Below are 19,905 nucleotides of genomic sequence, written 5' to 3'. Positions count from 1 at the left end.
AAGAGGACATAGATAAATTCCTTAATAAATATGGATTACAAAAAATCTCTCATCATAGCAAGGTGGATCTAAACCAGAGAATAACAGAACAAGAGATAGAGGGTGCCATTCAGGACATGCAATTGGGCAAATCTCCAGGGCCAGACGGACTGACTTCCAGATATTACAAATCTTTAAAGGAATGGCTGATACAACCGTTAAAGGAAGTTTGTAACGAGATCTTAGAGGGAAAAAAGGCACCCGAATCGTGGAAAGAAGCATATATCTCACTCATACCAAAGACAGAGACTGAAAAGACTCAACTGAAGAACTACCGCCCAATTTCGTTATTGAATGTGGATTACAAAATTTTTGCAGACATTTTAGCAAAAAGATTTAAAAGAGTATTGATGGAGAAGATTCACAGAGACCAAGCAGGCTTTCTCCCAAAAAGACACCTCTCAGACAATGTTAGGAATATAATAGACATTTTGGAAAAGTTAGAGGTGAACATAAATACTAAAGCAGTTTTGATATTTGTGGATGCGGAGAAAGCCTTTGACAATATTTCGTGGAGTTTTATGAAAAAGAATCTTCATGGGATGGGGGTAGGACAAGGATTTGAGAATGGTATGGGTGCAATATATTCCGAACAAAAAGCTAAGTTGATTGTAAATAATGTAATAACTGAGGAACTTAAGATAGAAAAAGGAACACGACAGGGGTGCCCAATTTCCCCATTGCTTTTTATTTCGGTCCTGGAGGTGTTGCTGAACATGATTAGAGACGACCAGCAGGTTAAAGGTGTAAAGGTCGGAACCAAACACTATAAGTTAAGAGCGTTCGCAGATGACCTTGTTTTGACCTTGCAGGAGCCAAACACTAGTACAAAAAGAGTGTTGGAAATAATCCAACAATTTGGACAGGTAGCTGGATTTAAATTGAATAAACAAAAAACTAAAGTCTTAGGGAAAAACCTAACAGATATGGAAAAGAATAAGTTTCAAGAAGAGACAGGTCTGACGGTGGTTAAGAAGGTGAAATATCTAGGGGTTAATTTAACATCTAAAAATTTGAATCTGTATAAGGACAATTATGAAAAATGTTGGTCAGAAATTAAAAAAGATTTAGAAATATGGTCAAATTTGAGATTGTCAATGTTAGGCCGAATTGCAGTGATTAAGATGAATGTACTGCCTAGAATGTTATTTTTATTTCAAACTTTGCAGATTATTGACAAGATGGACTGTTTCAAGAGGTGGCAGAAAGACATTGCGAAATTTGTCTGGCAGGGCAAAAAGCCCAGAATAAAATATAAAATTTTAACAGATGCAAAAGAAAGAGGGGGATTTGCCCTGCCGGACTTAAAATTGTACTATGAAGCAGCAGCATTCTGCTGGCTGAAAGAGTGGATGCTCCTCGAGAATACAGATATCTTGGACTTAGAAGGTTTCAATAATGCATTTGGCTGGCATGCATATCTATGGTATGACAAAATCAAAGTGCATAGTGCCTTTAAAAATCATATTGTAAGGAAAGCGTTGTTTAATGTTTGGATGAGATATAAAGATCTGTTGGAAAACAAAACCCCTAGATGGTTGTCACCCTTAGAGGCTAAGGCCCACAAGAAAGTTAATATGGAGGTCGGATGGCCAAAGTATTGTGAGATCTTAGAACAGGATGGAGAGAAACTGAAATTAAAGAGCCATGAAAAATTAAAACCCAAAGTACAAGATTGGCTCCACTATTATCAAATAATGGAGGTTTTTAAACAAGACAGGAAAATTGGCTTCCAGGTGGAAAAATCAAAACTTGAGACAGAATTGTTAGAACCCAATACTAAGAATTTGTCAAGAATGTATAACTTGCTGTTGAAATGGAATACACAAGACGAAACAGTTAAATCAGTTATGATTAAGTGGGCACAGGACATTGGTCATAATATTATGTCTGCTGACTGGGAAAGGTTGTGGAACACTGGTATTAAATTTACGGCATGTAGTGCTTTAAAGGAAAATGTGATGAAAATGGTCTATAGGTGGTACATGACTCCAGTTAAGCTAGCAAAAATTTACCATTTGCCTGATAACAAATGTTGGAAATGTAAGGAAACTGAAGGTAATTTTTATCATCTTTGGTGGACATGCCCGAAGATTAAGGTTTTCTGGGAGATGATATATAATGAAATGAAAAAGGTATTTAAATATACCTTTCTTAAGAAACCAGAGGCCTTTCTCTTGGGCATTGTCGGCCAACTGGTGCCAAAAAAGGATAGAACTTTTTTCATGTATGCAACAACAGCAGCAAGAATACTGATCGCAAAGTATTGGAAGACACAAGATTTACCCACCTTGGAAGAATGGCAGATGAAAGTGATTGACTATATGACATTGGCGGAAATGACGAGCAGAATTCGTGACCAGGGAAAGGAGACTGCGGAAGAAGACTGGAAGAAATTTAAGATTTATCTTAAGAACTATTATAAACTTGATGAAGTTTAGAATGTCGAGATTTTACAGAGAGAAAGGGTTGCAGTAATATAAGATTAGATTAAGAAAGGACTATGATGAATTAAGATCGGAAAAAACATTTATAAGTTGCTATAAAATTTGGACATGAGGATGCAGAAAGGGGAGGTATGGGGAAGTCCGAGGAAAGAAGTTTATGAAAGGACATTTTGAAATTATATTTGTTTGTTTGTCTGTTTTTCTTTTATGTTTGTTTGTTATAAAAACTCTTGTAAAACCAATAAAAAATTTTATAAAAAAAAAAAGCAAGCCCAAGAGGCTCAGTGGTTTAGACCACAGCGCCACTTGCGTCCCAGTTGTTCAAACCAGCACCTTCTTCACTTGTGGCCTGAAATGGTATGGTCTGGGGAAAGCTTTATTCCGCCATCCAGCTGAATGAATAAACTGGCTCTCGAGAAAGCTAAAAAGTGGAAATGGGGCATGCCTATAAAAGGAGGTGGTATAAAGTTATGAAAGATGGCAAATATTTTGAAATAGCTGTGCACAGAATATAGCTGAGAGGCCCTTAGGGCTAAGCAGTAAATATTTCCAGCTTTTCAGAGAGATCTGTATTTGTTCAGTGCTGAAATAATGGAGATATTTGGGAAGATGGGGAAGTCTGGATGAAACAAAGCTACTTTGAGGGCACACCCAGACTTAGGTTAGGAAATAACTTCTAACAGAGCAATGATACCTTTTCACTCTCCATAACCATGATTAATGGTTGTCAGTACCTTCAACTGGAATAATTATCTAACAGATACATTCTGATATCACTTTTTACGGGTGGGACACCAGAAAGGGAAGTGTCTTTTAGCGTAGACCGATTTACAAAGATAAGCCGTAGATTTTGCAATATATATAAAATATATATATCACCAAGTCCCTCGGTTGTTTTTCAAAGATGCCAAGATAGTGAAGAGTGGAAAGCAATCCTCATGAAATCAGAATTCTGAGTGTTAACTCTCACTTCAAACTAAGAGCTTATATGTTTACGTCAACTGTAATGCTTTTATTTCCTAAAGTCTTTTCGTTGTCTGGCGTTTACCCTAGGTCTTGTAAAATTTGATGCCTATTTTGCTTTCTAAATATTTGATTACACTTTATTGCCTATTGAAAATAATGTTTTATACCTTGCTGAATTGCTAACTGTCTAGAAGGACATTCCTTCCTTCTGTTTGCAACTGTGCAAAATGCACATAAGCTTCTTTGGAGTGATTTTATACAATGCGATAGAAGGGGGAGGAGCTGGTGAGGAGCTTGTTGTACTAGAACAAAAATAACATCATGAAAATTTGCCTTATGCCTATAGGCTTCTAACTTTTGGGAAGTCGGTGCCATGATTTTTGAAGCCTTGCTGGGAAAACACATATTAGCAGACCTGCTTCCTTTCCAACAGTGGGTAGCTGAATCTAAGCCAGAAGAAAAATAAACAAAGGGGAAGGACATTGAAGTAGGGGCAAGGTTCATTTTCTTCAATTAAATGTGCATTTATACCAAAGTACTGATAAAAACACTATTCACCTTTGCATTCTAGTAATGCATTAATACAGTGTGCTGACTTGTTTTTGCTTTCCCTGTCAATAAAAACTGAGCTCGCCTCTTGAACAACAATTTTCTTTTGCTTTTTAAATTTATTTATTTGCAGGGTGTTTTTTTCAAATTACAGTTTTACAATCACATATCCAACATAAAGACAAAATTCCATAGAATCTACTGGACTTCCCTCCTCCCCTTTGTGGGTCCTATTGTTAATCATTTCCTCCTGCATATTTTATAATAATCGACATCTTTCTGCATCTCCATTATATCCAAAATTCACCATTAAACTACAAGTGTTATTCCCATCCTACTAACAGTTTTAACTATTTACAGTGGTTTTTAAGATAAAAAATTCCCCATTCCTTATTAAATTTTTGGTCTTTCCGATTTCTGATTCTTCCGGTCATTTTTACCATTTTGGCATAATCCATCAACTTAATTTGCCATTCTTCTCTGGTCAGAACTTTATCTCCTTTCCATCTCTTGGCTGAACAACAATTTTCAACCTGACATCTGTTGCAATCTTCTTCTGAAAGGAAGGAGCCAGGATGTAGACCACATGAGTAATGGCTGGGATGAAAGTGTGAGAGAGGGGGTTTGTCCTGGTTAGTGATGCTCCCCATGTCTGACCACTATTCTCATCGAGGGCAAGTTGATACTGTCAGCTGAGCCTCCCTAATCCAACTATAAATGGCAAGATCAAGGATAAGTGCTATTGACCTTTGAAGTCATCAACAGTTATTGTCCATGCTGCCATAATTAGATCAGCAAACAGCCACTTCTATTGCCGTTTTGGAATTTACCCTTGTAAAATAAGGTTGTTTATTTCCAGCAACCGTTTGGGATATTGCAAAGGTGAGTCGGCAGAAAGTGTGCTCCGTGGAAGGGAGAATGAGCAAGAGGGATGCTTAGTGCAGCCTTCGACAACCTGGTGCCCTCCACCTGTTTCGGAGTGGAACTCCCAAGGCTGGCTGCAGCTGATGGGAATTTCAGCCCAAAACATTTGGCGGGCACCATGTTGACAAAGCCTGCCTTAGTCCCCCACCAGTCCTCCCTCTTCCTTCCCAAAAGGGTTGGGACTTACAAGTGAGGGGGGGGGGAGAATTGGAAAGAAGAGGAATTTTAATATATTAACACATTTCTCTCCCTCTGTCAGCTCTCCCCTGCTAATGCCCTGCTGCTGTGTGCAGTTCATCTGTCATAAGTTAGTACTTACATGGGTGTTCCTTAATTTTGATATCCAACACTACTTAGATACAGTCGTACCTTGGTTAACGAACGACTTGCAAGTCAAATTTTTTGGCTCCCGAACGCCGCAAACCCGGAAGTGTGTGTTTTGGTTTGCAAACATTCTTTTGGAACCTGAACATCCAGCACAGCTTCTGCGTCTTCTGATTGGCTGGCAGGAGCTTCCTGCAGCCAATCAGAAGCCACTCCTTGATTTCTGGATGTTTGGAAGTCGAACGGACTTCCGGAACGGCTTCTGTTCGTCTTCCAAGGTACCACTGTATTTCGAAATCCATATTCTTTTTCACCTGTAGTTGTTTTTTTTTTACATTTCCACTTTCTTTCTTCTTAAAATATTTTTATTGATTTGCTTCCTCCTGTGTTTCTTTCAGCCAAATGATAAAATAAGCTTTCAAGATTCCCGAGTCAGAAATGCAAAAGTTTCGTCTTCCCTCCTCCTTAACCGTAGCCTTCCCATGCTTGCTTTAAAGTAGGGAAATAGAGAATGTTCAGCAGATAAAACAGCATTGTTAAAGCATTTAACAACCAGAAAAAAGTAAAACTCCAAAGACCATCTTGGCTTCAGTTTCCTTTGCATGTTATTAAGCGAATGTTGTCTTGACTATAAAACCACTGACCTTTCCCCGCCTTTGTGTTATCGCTGAACAATAGATCCATTCTCTGCAAATATTCACTCTGAATCCACCGTCGATAGTCACATGACATAATGTGCAATCGGAAGCAATTCATGCCTCAATTAAGATCTTAGCCTTGGAGCAACAGTATTAAGCATATGTCTTCAAGCAGTAGCTTTTGGATGTGGCCACCAATTCTCTTTTGTAAGGCAGCACAAGAAATGTTCTGTATTCCACAGTAAAAATCCAATCAGGTAAAGAGTACCTAGCTGTCAAACCAGCTTGTTTTTGGCAAACTGTGAAAACTTACTTTTGTTTTTTAGTACCCCTGCACATTTTTAAAAAATAATGCACATAGGGGAGTTTAAGAGAACCATGATTCTATTCTTCACCTCCTACCCTCCTCTCCTTTTCCTTTAAAATATGGCTAATGTACCTTCCAGTCAGTGATGAACCTAGACTGCATCTTAAAAAGCAGAGACATCACCTTGCCGACAAAGGTCCGTATTGTTATGCTTTTCCCGGTAGTGATGTATGGAAGTGAGAACTGGACCGTAAAGAAGGCTGATCGCCAAAGAATTGATGCTTTCGAATTATGGTGCTGGAGGAGACTCTTGAGAGTCCTATGGACTGCAAGAAGATCAAACCTATCCATTCTGAAGGAAATCAGCCCTGAGTGCTCACTGGAAGGACAGATCCTGAAGCTGAGGCTCCAATGCTTTGGCCAACTCATGAGAAGAGAAGACTCCCTGGAAAAGACCCTGATGCTGGGAAAGATTGAGGGCACAAGGAGAAGGGGACGACAGAGGACGAGATGGTTGGACAGTGTTCTTGAAGCTACCAACATGAGTTTGACCAAACTGCGGGAGGCAGTGGAAGACAGGAGTGCCTGGTGTGCTCTGGTCCATGGGGTCACAAAGAGTTGGACATGACTAAATGACTAAACAACAACATATTCCAGTACCCAGAAGTGAAGAGCTTCGTTCCAAAGGAAGGCACCAGAAACTGAGACGTTCTTAGAAAGGTGATATGCAAAGTTGTCAGGGAGCAGCCCCTTCCTTTTCCCAAAAGCGTTACAAAGAGGGCACCAACCTGGCTAGACCTCAGGTGAGTGCAAGGAACTGGAATTGACACAGGGCCTTTCCCAGGTCTTGAAAATAGTCGTTTTCAGTTTCCTTGTGAATTCCTTCTTGGAAGGCGGAGTATTTGTGCTAGAACTCAAAATGGTGCAGTCTTGGGGAAGCAGGAGTCAGCAACAGGGGCGAAGAACAACAAAATGAGTCGTGGCATCTTGAAAGCTCCTTGACTATGGCGCAAGCTTTTGACAGATGCAATCCTCTACTTCCTCAAGATGCATTACCAGGAAACTAGGAGGGATCCATTTAGTTACCGTAGATTACAATGGATGATCAATCTCATTTCTATGATTCCCCCCCAAACATATTATTTTATTTATGTTTTTCAGTTTTATACATTTCAATAATTTTTATTATTATTATTTTCTGCATATTCCAAATAACTCAATTTAGTCATTTATTCATTTACTTTAAATATATTCTCTTGTAAAACTGCAGGTTTTTACAATAACCCTGCAAATTTTCTTACCTGTTTACAGTTTATTTGTAAATATTCAATAAACCGTTCTTTTATTTAAAAGTTTGTGATCTTGCTTTCTTATTTTTCTGGCAAGTTTCGCCATTTCTACATATTCCATAAGTTTTTGTATCCTTTGCTGGGTCTTCTGCTTCTTTCCATTTTGGGGCAAGTAACATTCTTGCCGCTGTAGTCGCATACATGAATAAATTTCTATACAGTTTGGGTAGTTCTGTCCCTATAATTCCCAAATAATGTTCCTATAATGCCCTGTGTTATTATTCATCATTCATATTATTATCAGCACCCGAATGAGATCATAAAGGCCAATCTCTCTCCTTCAGGTGGACAACATCAGCACGAGGCCACAAAGACCAGTCTCTCTCCTTCAATGGTCACTATCAACATGAGGTCACAATGGCCAATCTCCCTCCTTCAAGTGGACAACATCAGCACAAGGACACAATGACCAGTCTCTCTCCTTCATTGGCCACTATCAACATGAGGTCACAATGGCCAGTCTCTCTCTCTCTCCTTCAGGGAGGCAGCATCTTCATGAGGTCACAGTGGCCAGGAGAGGGTCAGGAAAAAACAGATCACAGCAAGCTGTGTGTGCAGATGGTAGATCTGTCCTTATAATTCCCCAAAGAAAAGCTTCTGGTTTGTTTGTTTTTTACAAAGGTTATTTGAAACATCCTTTTCATTTCATTATATATCATATCCCAGTAAGCCTAAACCTTACTACAAGACCACCACATAGGATAAAAAGAACCTTTTTTCCCTTTATATTTCCAACACTTATTTGATTTAGATTTATACATTTTTGCCAGTTTATTCGTTAAACTCACCCCTCCCCCCAGTTTATACATGTATTCTTTATTAACTCTTCTACCTCTCCAGAAAAAAGGGACACCAGATTGCACTAAACCAAGGGCAATCTTTCCTGCAATAATCTCCTGCTACACATTTTTGAGCCACTGAACTGAACCACAAATAAACAAGGCCAATGAGCTGGATTCCAAGCCATCTGAAGAAATTGCTGGCAAATATTTGACGTCTCTGTGGTTCGAACTGTGACAGATGCCAGGAGTCTGTGTAGCAGACAACAGCAGCTTGCTTTGTCACTAGTTATTGAAGAGTTAATGGAACCGTGTCTATTCCATTATTCTCTGAAGGATTCCTATGATCTCCCATATTAACTACATGGGATACAGAGACTTGCAAAACTGTCTATCCATCCATTATATTCAGCTTTGCTAGTGACTTTCATTTTGAATTATGCTTTTGAATTATGGTGCTGGAGGAGACTCTTGAGAGTCCCATGGACTGCAAGAAGATCAAACCTCTCCATTCTGAAGGAAATCAGCCCTAAGTGCTCACTGGAAGGGCAGATCCTGAAGCTAAGGCTCCAATACTTTGGTCACCTCATGAGAAAACTCCCTGGAAAAGACCCTGATGTTGGGAAAGATGGAGGGCACAAGGAGAAGGGGATGACAGAGGACGAGATGGTTGGACAGTGTTCTCAAAGCTACCAGCATGAGTTTGACCAAACTGTGGGAGGCAGTGGAAGACAGGAGTGCCTGGCGTGCTCTGGTCCATGGGGTCACGAAGACTTGGACACAACTAAACGACTAAACAACAACAAAGTGACTTTAATAAATATATACATTTGTACATGCACACAGAACGCTGATTGTTCTCTTCATTATTAAAACCTATATATGAACAGAATGAGAAATTTTATTTATGTATCCCCCACACACTGCTCCTGTAAAAGTCACGCTCCTCGCTGCAACCCTTCTGAATACTTGAAATTGGACCATCTAGCCGAGGTGAAAAGGTGTGGCTTCCATTTGCCTTCTCGCCTATCCAATCAAAAATTGGAGGCCTCGGTCCTCAGAGCATCATTGAAGCAAAAAGTGCCACACTTCTCCCATGTCACATAACGTTGTGCCTTGATGACATGAAGAAGAGTCTTGCAAGGCCAAATTCATGCATGCCGTTTAACTTGTGGCCTAAACCCACTTTGCAGTTTAGCTGTGAGGAAAGTGTTGCTGAGTGGAAAAGATTGCACTCTTTGACTTTTAGTTTGCTTCATAGTATTTGTCCATAGAGGGAGCCGAAAAGGGTTAAAGCTTTGAAAAATAACAAGGGAAAAATGATGTATATGTGAAACACTTCTCAACATGCCCAGTAAGTATAGTAGATTTTCCCCTCAGAGCCACACCCTGTAAGTGCTATATTTTGAGAACTGAACAATTAACATAAGGAATATGAGTCATTCTTTGAACGACTCTGTGGGAACCAGAGAGCCTCTTGCTTTTAGGAGGAATGTTAAGTTGCCTGAGGCTGGAATAGCACCAGATATATATATATATATATATATATATATATATATATATATGGAACAAAAAGTGGACACTTCATATATCTTAAGTATTAATGGTGATACCTGCTTTAATAATTAGTTGATGAGATGGGGGATGGGGGACTGGCAGGCGAGGAGGGATGAGGAGCTTGTTTTGAGAATTCTGTTGTTTATTTCCTGTGGGAATGCCAAGGCTTCTGAATGAAAAAGGGAAGATTAAATCTGTTCTCATCCTGTCTGGGAATCCGTATTTTTTTTTAAGTAAGTAAAATAAAGAAAAATATAACAGGCAGAAAGAATGACTGCAGAGGTTAGACACTATGAGTATTTTAAATTGTAAAGCAGAAAATTTAATTTAAAAATGAATAATAATAATAATAATAATAATAATAATAATAAAGTGTTACCGTGAGAGTGAAAAGAAGACGCAGAAAAGGACGAACAAATAATCAATGGAACTGGGGCACATTCTTCACATAAGAAAAATAATTTCCTCAATGAAAATACGGACATCCTATTCCATTATTATTATTAGGTAAAGGTAAAGGGACCCCTGACCATTAGGTCCAGTCATGACCGACTCTGGGGTTGCTGCGCTCATCTCACTTTACTGGCCAAGGGAGCTGGCATACAGCATCCGGTCATGTGGCCAGCATGACTAAGCTGCTTCTGGCAAACCAGAGCAGCGCACAGAAATGCCGTTTACCTTCCCGCCGGAGCGATACCTAATTATCTACTTGCACTGGTGTGCTTTCGAGCTGCTAGGTTGGCAGGAGCAGGGACCGAGCAACGGGAGCTCACCCGTCACGGGGATTTAAACCGCTGACCTTCTGATCGGCAAGTCCTAGGCTCTGTGGTTTAACCCACAGCGCCACCCGTGTCCCTATTATTATTATTATTAATAATAAATTTATACCCTGCCCCAGCCACTCTGGGTAGCTTCCAACATATATAAAAACATAATAAAACATTAAAAACTTCCCTATGCAGAGCTGTCTTCAGATGTCTTCTAAAGGTTGTATAGCTATTTCCTTGGCTGCAACATTTAAGCAATGAAAATATGGATGTCCTAAGGAAATGCAGGGCATTCTGGGATGGCTTCTGTAAATCCAGGATGGTACCAGGAAAATAGGGACACGCTAGGTCTGAAATCACCACCCATAGTACTAGAGTTTGGGGACACCTGCTAAAACTGATTGGCAGAATATTCAAGACAGACAAAAGGAAGGACCTCTCCCCACAGGACAGAATTAACTTATGGAATTCACTGCCACAAGATGTGGCCACCAGCTTGGAAGCCTTTGAGAAATTCACAGAAAAATTATAGGGACATAACTAACCAAACTGTATAGAAATTTATTCATGTATGCGACTACAGTGGCAAGAATGCTACTTGCCCCAAAATGGAAAGAAACAGAAGTCCCAGCAAAGGAAGGATGGATACAAAAATTTGCGAAATATGCAGAAATGGCAAAAACTTACCAGATGAATAAGAAATCAGGTGAGCATTGCTACTCCTGTCCAAATTACTTTCTCTCTTCCTCTCCCAGTGCTGGGTGCTTCCTCCTATCCTTCCTCTCTTCTTCTGTACAGTGGTACCTCAGGTTAAGAACTTAATTCGTTCTGGAGGTCTGTTCTTAACCTGAAACTGTTCTTAACCTGAAGTACCACTTAAGCTAATGGGGCCTCCCGCTGCCACCACGCCACTGCTGCATGATTTCTGTTCTCATCCTGAAGCAAAGTTTTTAACCCGAGGTACTATTTCTGGGTTAGCGGAGTCTGTAACCTGAAGCGTCTGTAACCTAAAGCATCCGTAACCCGAGGTACCACTGTAGTCTCCTCTTGGTTGTTCTACTGCTGCTTTACCCATCAGTTGCTGCCTAGTCCATCTCTTCTCTCTACTCTGCCCTCAACCTGCAACAGCTACTGGACTATGAAGGCTCTCCTGGCCACTGTGACCTCATGAGGATGCTGCCTCCCTGAAGGAAGGAGAGAGAGAGAGAGAGAGAGAGAGAGAGAGAGAGAGAGAGAGAGACTGGCCATTGTGACCTCATGTTGATAGTGGCCAATGAAGGAGAGAGACTTGAAGGAGAGAAAGGAGAGAGCTTGGCCTTTATGATCTCATCTGGTGCTGATAAAAATATGAATGATGAATAATAACACAGGGCATTATAGGAACATTATTTGGGAATTATAGGGACAGAACTACCCAAACTGTATAGAAATTTATTCATATATGCGACTACAGCGGCAAGAATGTTACTTGCCCCAAGATGGAAAGAAGCAGAAGTCCCAGCAAAGGAAGGATGGATACAAAACTTATGGAATATGCAGAAATAGTGAAACTTACCGGAAGAATGAGAAATCAAGATAACAAACTTTTTTAAAAAAGTATGGAAATGGTTTGTTGACTATTTACAGATAAATTGTAAACAGATAAGAACATTGGCAGGATTATTGCAATAACCTGCAGTTTCCTAAGAGTATATATTTAAAGAAGATTAATAAATGAGCAAATTAAGTTACTTTGGATACGCAGAAGATATTAAAAATAAATTTAAGGAACCACAGAAAGAGAGGGAAGGAAGTCAAGTTTTGAAATGTCAAAATTATTGTAAAATCTGTGAAATGTATAAAGAATACAGTGGTACCTCAGGTTACAGACGCTTCAGGTTACATACACTTCAGGTTACAAACACTACTAACCTAGAAATATTACCTCGGGTTAAGAACTTTGCTTCAGGATGAGAACAGAAATCGTGCAGTGGTGGCGCGGCGGCAGCGGGAGGCCCCATTAGCTAAAGTGGTGCTTCAAGTTAAGAACAGTTTTAGGTTAAGAACAGACCTTCAGAACGAATTAAGTTCTTAACCCGAGTTACCACTGTACACGTATATTATAACGTTTTGAAAAAATGTGATGCTGATGGGTCACCGTTTGAAAGCTTTGCATTACCTTTTGGATTAGGAAGAGACCCTTCCTCCTGGGACATCTGAATATTTTGGAGAATCTGTGGCAACTTCCCTGACTCAGCAGGAAAAGCAAGACGCCCTGAAAAAGATGTGAGTGCTCTCCCCTCCTCTCTCTCACACACACCACATACATGTTTAAGATGGGAATAGGGAACCTTATAGTGACAACGCTGCAGCACAGTCCCCAAAGTCCCCACGTCATTCATGCATATACATGGTTTTTAATAAAAGCAACTTCCTAGAAATAAACAGCAAAGAGGAACAACTGGAACCCACACAGGGTGGGTGGGAAGGGACTGTTTTTCATTCGTACCCTTCCAACTTTCTCTCGCAGTTAATTGATCATGAGGAGAGTTGGGTCTTAGGTGGCAGACACCAGTCTAGCTGCCGCATTCTGGGTTAGTTGTAGTTTGGATTTGATATCCCGCTTTATCACTACCCGAAGGAGTCTCAAAGCGGCTAACATTCTCCTTTCCCTTCCTCCCCCACAACAAACACTCTGTGAGGTGAGTGGGGCTGAGAAACTTCAAAGAAGTGTGACTGGCCCAAGTCACCCAGCAACTGCATGTGGAGGAGCGGAGACGCGAACCCAGTTCCCCAGATTACGAGTCGATCTCTTAATCACCACACTGGTTTTGGGGTCACCTTCAAAGGTAGCCCCACATAGAGCGCATTGTAGTTGTCCAAGCAGGAGATAACTAGAGCATGCACCCAGGGCTGTCTTTAGCATATGCGGCGTTGGGGTGCAAAGATCTGCCCAGTGCCCCCCCTCCAGGTTGCCCAGTCCCAGGCACGCAGGAGGGTATATCCGGCCGGCCTCCTCAGTGTATCGCCGGCTCGGTCACCCCTGAACTTGTGGCTCAGAGCCGCCTGCAGTAGAAGAGCCCGCCGCAGTGCTCCGACCGACGGGCTGGCTCTTCCCCGGACTCTTGGCCTGGCGCCCCTGGGAGCCCAGTGCCCAGGTGCCCTGCACCCCTAGCACCTATGGGTAAGACGGCCCTGCATGTACCCCTCTGGCGAGACAGTCTGTGGGCAGGTAGGGTCTCAGCCTGCATACCAGATGGAGCTGGTAGACAGCTGCCCTGGACACAGAGTTGACCTATAGCATTTGGTGCTTCTTTCTGCTGCCAGGTATATGGGAGCAGTCCTTGGCCCACGTCGTGTTTTGGGGTGTAATGAGAGGTATTCTACCCCCTTGCTGTTTTTTCTTTCTTTCTGGAAATGGATATGCTTCCTAACCCATCTGAGAGAGCCATCTGTCTAACATGTAGCAATACATATGATGCATTTATTCAGAATTCAAAATAGAAATTCATTTTGCAACAGGCCAAAATGAAACCACGTGTCCAAATGAATTGGGCGGGCAGGGCAAAAGTGCTTGTTCCCCTTCGTAAGTTACCAGTTGGCTGCTCAATGTTCCTTTGATCCTTGCATTCCCAGAGCTTGCACTGCTTGGGAATTGAATCAGTTCCCAAGGTATAGAATAAAATTTGGGTCCTTTCTCTGCTCGTTTGCAAAGCAGCTGAGGGTCCTTTATGCTTAAGTAATCACTGGGCCAAGGAACATTCCTTTTCTCCTCCGTGCTCTTTACGCCAACCGCAAATATTAGTGTTAGTTGAACTTCAGCCTTCATTATGCTGTGGCCTTTGCACAGAGGACTTACCCCCCACTTTAACTTAGCCTTAAAGCTGAGATTGCCTGACAAAATCCAAGACACTGCCCTCTTCGTTCTGCCTGCGGTTAACAGCCTAGCCTGTTTAAAGTTCATCTGTGCCAGTGGCATGTGCTAGGGAAAGGCATTTGATAGCATGTTGTCTGGGCTTTTCATCTTCCTCCTTTTGTCTCCTGGAAGATCACCCAGCTCCTTAACTACGTGTTTCCCCGGATAGCCGGGGAACGACTATAGCCATGGGCACATCAGTCTGGCGAAGCGAGGACGTGGGTAGGCTGCAGGAAGCCACGTGTAGGTCACTTTGAGGCAGTGGTGTAACAGTGTTTGCTGGTGCCCGGGGCATGCATGGAGCACAGAGGGCAAATGGAGCCCGCCGTGCCAGCCCAGCCCTTGCCACCACAGCCAGGTGGGGCCACGCTGCACTGCCTGGCCAGCCGGTGTGGCTCTTGGGGGGCGAACCCCCCCCAACGCCTGCAGAGAGGAGGGTCAGGCTGGGGTTGCCCCATGCCTGCCTCCCTCTGTCTGAGCTCGTTCACCATCTGAGTGACGAGTGAGCGAGCGCTGGCTGAGTGGTCATTCAGCAAGAGGGCCAGGGATGCGGTGGCAAGGCCAGGCCAGGCTCCAGGGCCCGGTGTCAGGCAGGGTGGGACTTTTTCAAAAGGTTTTGCTCCACACAACAGTAGGGATACATCTGACAATGAAGAGAATATGGCCAGCGGGGAAGTAGAATGCAAATCTAGTTGATTCTCAGTTTCTTGGCTTCAAGTTTGTTTGTTTCCAGAAGGCTAAGTAGTTTATGGGCTGCCCATCCTCATCTGTTAAATTGGAGGCAGCAGGTCCCTGGATGTAAAGGAATGCATATGTGGATCTATCTCAATTGGAATGTATCAGCCAACCCATAGGGGCACATGAATTCAGCATGGGAATCACAACACTTCCATACCTCTGCTAAATGTTTATTTGAAAGATTTCCACCCTGGTCCAAAAATCAACAAAGTGATTTATGATCACCTAAAATGCATGTCGATATAAAACCGAGGCAGAGAAAACAGAAACATGCATGATATTTAAATTAAGGATGCACACCAGCATAACAGAAAATCTAAAATGGGTAAGCACTGGCACAAACCTCAAGTAATGTGGCGAGCTGTGAAAATATGGAGGTTTGGTCATCAAATTTTATAGGTCTGTGGCCTTCCATGCCCCAATTTTTCAAGCTCTCCCTCTCTGGAATCCATAAATGAAATGGACCAGTCCCTAGGACTCCAAGAGCCATCCCTCTCACCTGTTCTTGGCCCCAATCTTACCTGGCTATAGTAGCTCATAGAAGGGCTTCCATAGTCTAGGAAAGTGCTGCAAAGATATGCAACTACCAGTATCAAGTCTGCAAGGAAACATGGGAAATGTATTTCCCAAACAACATTCCTCGATCTAGGATTACCAACGTCCTGCCCCCTAGAAGTTGTGGACTACATCTCCCTTTGGCCATACTGTCAATGAAGGGAGTTGGAGTCTAAAACATCTGGAAGATGTTTTGGCTACCCACGCTCTACTGCCGTGAGCATCCAGAAGATGTTCGTCACCGTCATTCCCCCAGAATCGTTTTCCACTGTGGACTGGGAAGAGAGGGTTCTCTCTAATGTTAAATCACAGGACTGAGAATGGTGTGCTATGTTCATCTGCTATAATCTGGCGTCCACTGTGTTTATGAAAACGGCATACAATTTCTTCAAGCCGAAAAGTCTAGAATCCCTCTCTGGGCGCATAGGTCTTTATATCTTTTTTTTCCTGAAAACATTGTCTTTCAGTTGGGAAGGATGAGAAGACAACGTGCATTGTGGGTTGTAACATCTGGATAAAATTCCGCCCTATCCTGTGGATTTGGACCTGAAGCCCTGAACAACTCATTCTTTCGTAAATCCAATTCCCCCATTGCAGATGGCGGCTGCTTGATCCTACCCATACTGGGCAAGCCGTAGGTGTTTGCCAAGACAATAAGCAGGCTTGTCATTGACAAAAGCCGATCCTCCCTTAGCCTTCCTGAATTCGTAGAAAGAGCAAAGCTGTTGTGAGCGACGCATTATTAAAGAAAAATATCTCTTTTTAAAATTATTATTAGAGTGAAGAGGACCAAATCAAAGAAAGCTGACGAGAGCAAGCAGCCCAGCAAGGACACCGTGAAAGTGTATCTTGGCTCTCTGCACTCAGACAGGGAGTAGGAAGAATGCCTCTCAAGCTCCTTCCGATGCTCAGCCCGAAGCAAAAAACGTAGGCGTGGAGCTCGACCAAAGGATTGCATAAATACAGCTGAGAGCAGCTTGGGGCTTCCTGTTTCAGAATGGGACAAGTGATGTGAATTGGAGACAGCCGAGCAGTGCAGCCGGCCAGCAAAAACTACATTTTGCGGCGTGGTTAGACAGGGCTTCGACGCAGGAACCCTCGGCGGTGCTGTGAGTCAGCAGCCCTGCCGCATCCAAACCAAAGTCAAAGGGTGACTGAAACGACTGCTGTCCTGTCCTGCAGGAGCAATAAGGTTGTCTCCGAGGCAGGATCACTCTGTTCCCAGACTTGCAGTCGTGCTGGTTGTCCGGGGACATCTTTCAGAGAAATTTCCCCCCACCCCCAAATCCCACATTGTTTTTTCTACACGAGGCTTTGGCAGGAACCAAGTCTGATGGAGAGTTGCTTACTCGAAGAAAAAGCCTTCCTGAGAGACTTGTTTTTATGAAAAATACGACGGCCCCGTCATTGCAGACAAACCAAAACCGACTGCAGTCACCAAAGAATAACCCTTAACGCTTAACCCCCTGTATGCCAAGCTTGCAGACAGACTCATTCAATGTGTGTGTGTGTGTGTGTGTGTGTGTGTGTGTTGGCTGGGAATTGCAGGGGTTGGGGGAAAGGCCATCCTAAAAGCAAGCCACAGAAAAATACAGTTCCCCAAATTTAAAGCTATCATGATTCTGTTTTCTGCCAGGGCCATAGTTAAGATATATTGGCTTCTTGGGGGGCTTGCTAAGTACCTGCAAGTATCATCTAAATGGGCATTTCTCCTGAGCTTTCTTAAGGTTTCAGATCCTTGACATCACTGAAATGTAACAAGAAACAAGTTCCATATAGCATTGTATTCTACACCTGGTAGTGATCTACAACAGGTAATTGGAGAAGTGAGTTTTGATCTGTTTTTGGCTTCCCTCAAAGACCCTTCTTCATTTTGTCATGAATCCATTATGGGCCTTTATCTGCTGCAGTTGTTTACAGCCTAATTGTCATCATTTACTTCCATGGGAATCAAACTGGGATTTAGGTTCTTTTGCCCCTATTTCTCTCGGTCTTATTCCTGTTTTTTTGTATAGCTTTTAATATGCAGAAGCCATTTAGAAGAAATAGAGTGTGCTGAATGGAATATATTTTCCCAACCAGCAGGTTGGGAAGAGAGAGAGAGGCAGAAAGGATAAGATTAAGCCCACCCCTGTACCTCGAATCCACTTAAATTTGTTTGGAGCTAAACCTCTATTATTGGATTATTATGAGATTTACTATTCACTTGACTCACTTTTCTTTCTCCGTTGCAATAAATGTTTACGAGGACATTAAAACTGCATCAGAATTGCTTTAAGGAGGCTTGAGATCTAAGAGCTCACAAAACTCGGCAGTGCAATTGATCAGGGAGATAATACACCCATTTTCTTTACTTCTCTGATGCACGTTTGCCCCCATTTTTATGCTTGAGAAAACTGCTGAAAGGATCTGATCGGTCCAAGATCATCTAGTAAAGTTTCGTGGAAAGTGGAGATTCAAACTGCTGTGATATTCCACCCATGTCACTGCCCTTGTTCAGTGATTGGTGTACTCATCTGTTTCCAGTGTTGGCTGCCTATGGGCTGCATGAAAAGTGGCAGACGACTGCTTGTATGTGAGCTAGGCAGTCGCTTCATTCCACAATTTGTTTTCTTTTTTCTTTTTTTAATTTAATTTTTATTAGTTTCAAATTCATTATGCAACACCAAACATTAAAGCAACAAAAAAGACAAACAAAACACAAGAAAACAAAAAAGAAGAAAAACATTACATAACATAAAACACCAACAAGTTAAACTTACAATAACCAAATAACTAAATCACACAACAATAGTTGACTTCCCTTCAATTCGGTTTTGGAATATGTTACAAAAGGTTTCCTATCTGCAGTTTCGTTTTCTTAAAACTCTTTGCGTCGCAAGCGTTATATCGAGCCTACTGTGATTTTTAGATTTTTTACATCTGTTTCAATATATATCATAAATTTATTCCATTCATTATTAATCTTTGTACCTTTTTGGTTTCTTATTTTCTTCCACAATTTGTTTTCAATTCTCTCTTTTTAATATATAATTTTTATTACATTTTCTGTTTTACAATTTAGAATACTCATTTTTGACCAACCTTAAGATATCAATGCCTTCTCTTCTTCTCCTTCCATGGTTCATTTTCATAACATAAATCCCTGCGTGTTTTATATAAAACAAACCATTCAGTATTCCAGTATTACATCCATCAAAACTTACCTAAACTGTTGAATTTATCTTAATGAAGCCAACGTTTTCAAGTGTACACAATTTGCCCCCATATATTCAATAAACGTTTTCCAGTCTTCTTTAAACGTATGTTCTTCTTGTTCTCTTATTCTATATGTTAGGTCCGCAAGTTGTGCATATTTGAGTCAGGTTTCCTCAACTCGGCCCTCCAGATGTTTTTGGCCTACAACTCCCATGATCCCTAGCTAGCAGGACCAGTGATCAGGGATGATGGGAATTGTAGTCTCAAAACATCTGGAGGGCTGAAGTTGAGGAAGCCTGGTTTAAGTTGTTGTTCTTCTTTAGTTGGAATCTCGCTCATTTTCCATTTTGGGGCTAACAAAATATGGGCCGCAGTAGTGGCTTACATAAACAACCTTTTTTGACACCTGGGAATTTCCATCTGCATTATCCCCAACAGAAAGGAGTCTGATTTTTTTTTCAAAAAGTGCTTTTAAACATTTTTTTCAATTCATTATAAATTATTTCCCAATACTCTTACCCTTTTACAGATCCACCACATATGAAAGAACATACCCTCAACCTCATTGCATCTCCATTACTTATCTGATTCAGTCTTATACATCTTAGAAAGCCTATTCGAAGTTAGGTACCATTTGTAAATCATTTTCAGGTACTTTTCCTTCAAGGAATAACATGCTGTTTTCTTTTTTCTACCTTTTGTGTCTTGCCCCATGGGGCAAAGAGCTGTTTCAGAAAGTGATTTCAGCTGAGAAAAACAGCTCAGAGAACAGGATAATAAAAAAAAACCCTCCCCTTTTGCCAGCATTGCGATTCTGATCAGAAAATGTTCCGTTTAAGAAACCTCATTGGATCTCTCAATGGCTAGCTCGCC

General features: G+C 41.6%; 1 protein-coding gene across 3 annotated transcripts in view; it reads left to right on the top strand.

Moving 5' to 3' along the window:
- Nucleotides 1-18,092, top strand: part of SLX4IP (SLX4 interacting protein) — a 101,321-nt gene extending 83,229 nt beyond the window's left edge. For all 3 annotated transcript variants that reach the window (XM_082215694.1, XM_082215692.1, XM_082215693.1), the window contains 2 exons: nucleotides 12,817-12,911; nucleotides 16,613-18,092. In XM_082215694.1, the coding sequence (XP_082071820.1) occupies nucleotides 12,817-12,911; nucleotides 16,613-16,712 (195 nt within the window). In that variant the 3' untranslated portion in view covers nucleotides 16,713-18,092. The remainder of the gene's footprint in view (nucleotides 1-12,816; nucleotides 12,912-16,612) is intronic.
- The last annotated feature ends 1,813 nt before the right edge of the window (nucleotides 18,093-19,905 follow it).

This window comes from Podarcis vaucheri, assembly GCF_965113315.1.
Source record: "Podarcis vaucheri genome assembly, chromosome: 3".
In the NCBI taxonomy this organism is placed as follows: Eukaryota; Metazoa; Chordata; class Lepidosauria; order Squamata; family Lacertidae; genus Podarcis; species Podarcis vaucheri.
Note: the sequence above shows the minus strand (reverse complement) of the source record. Positions and strands in the feature narration are given on the sequence as shown.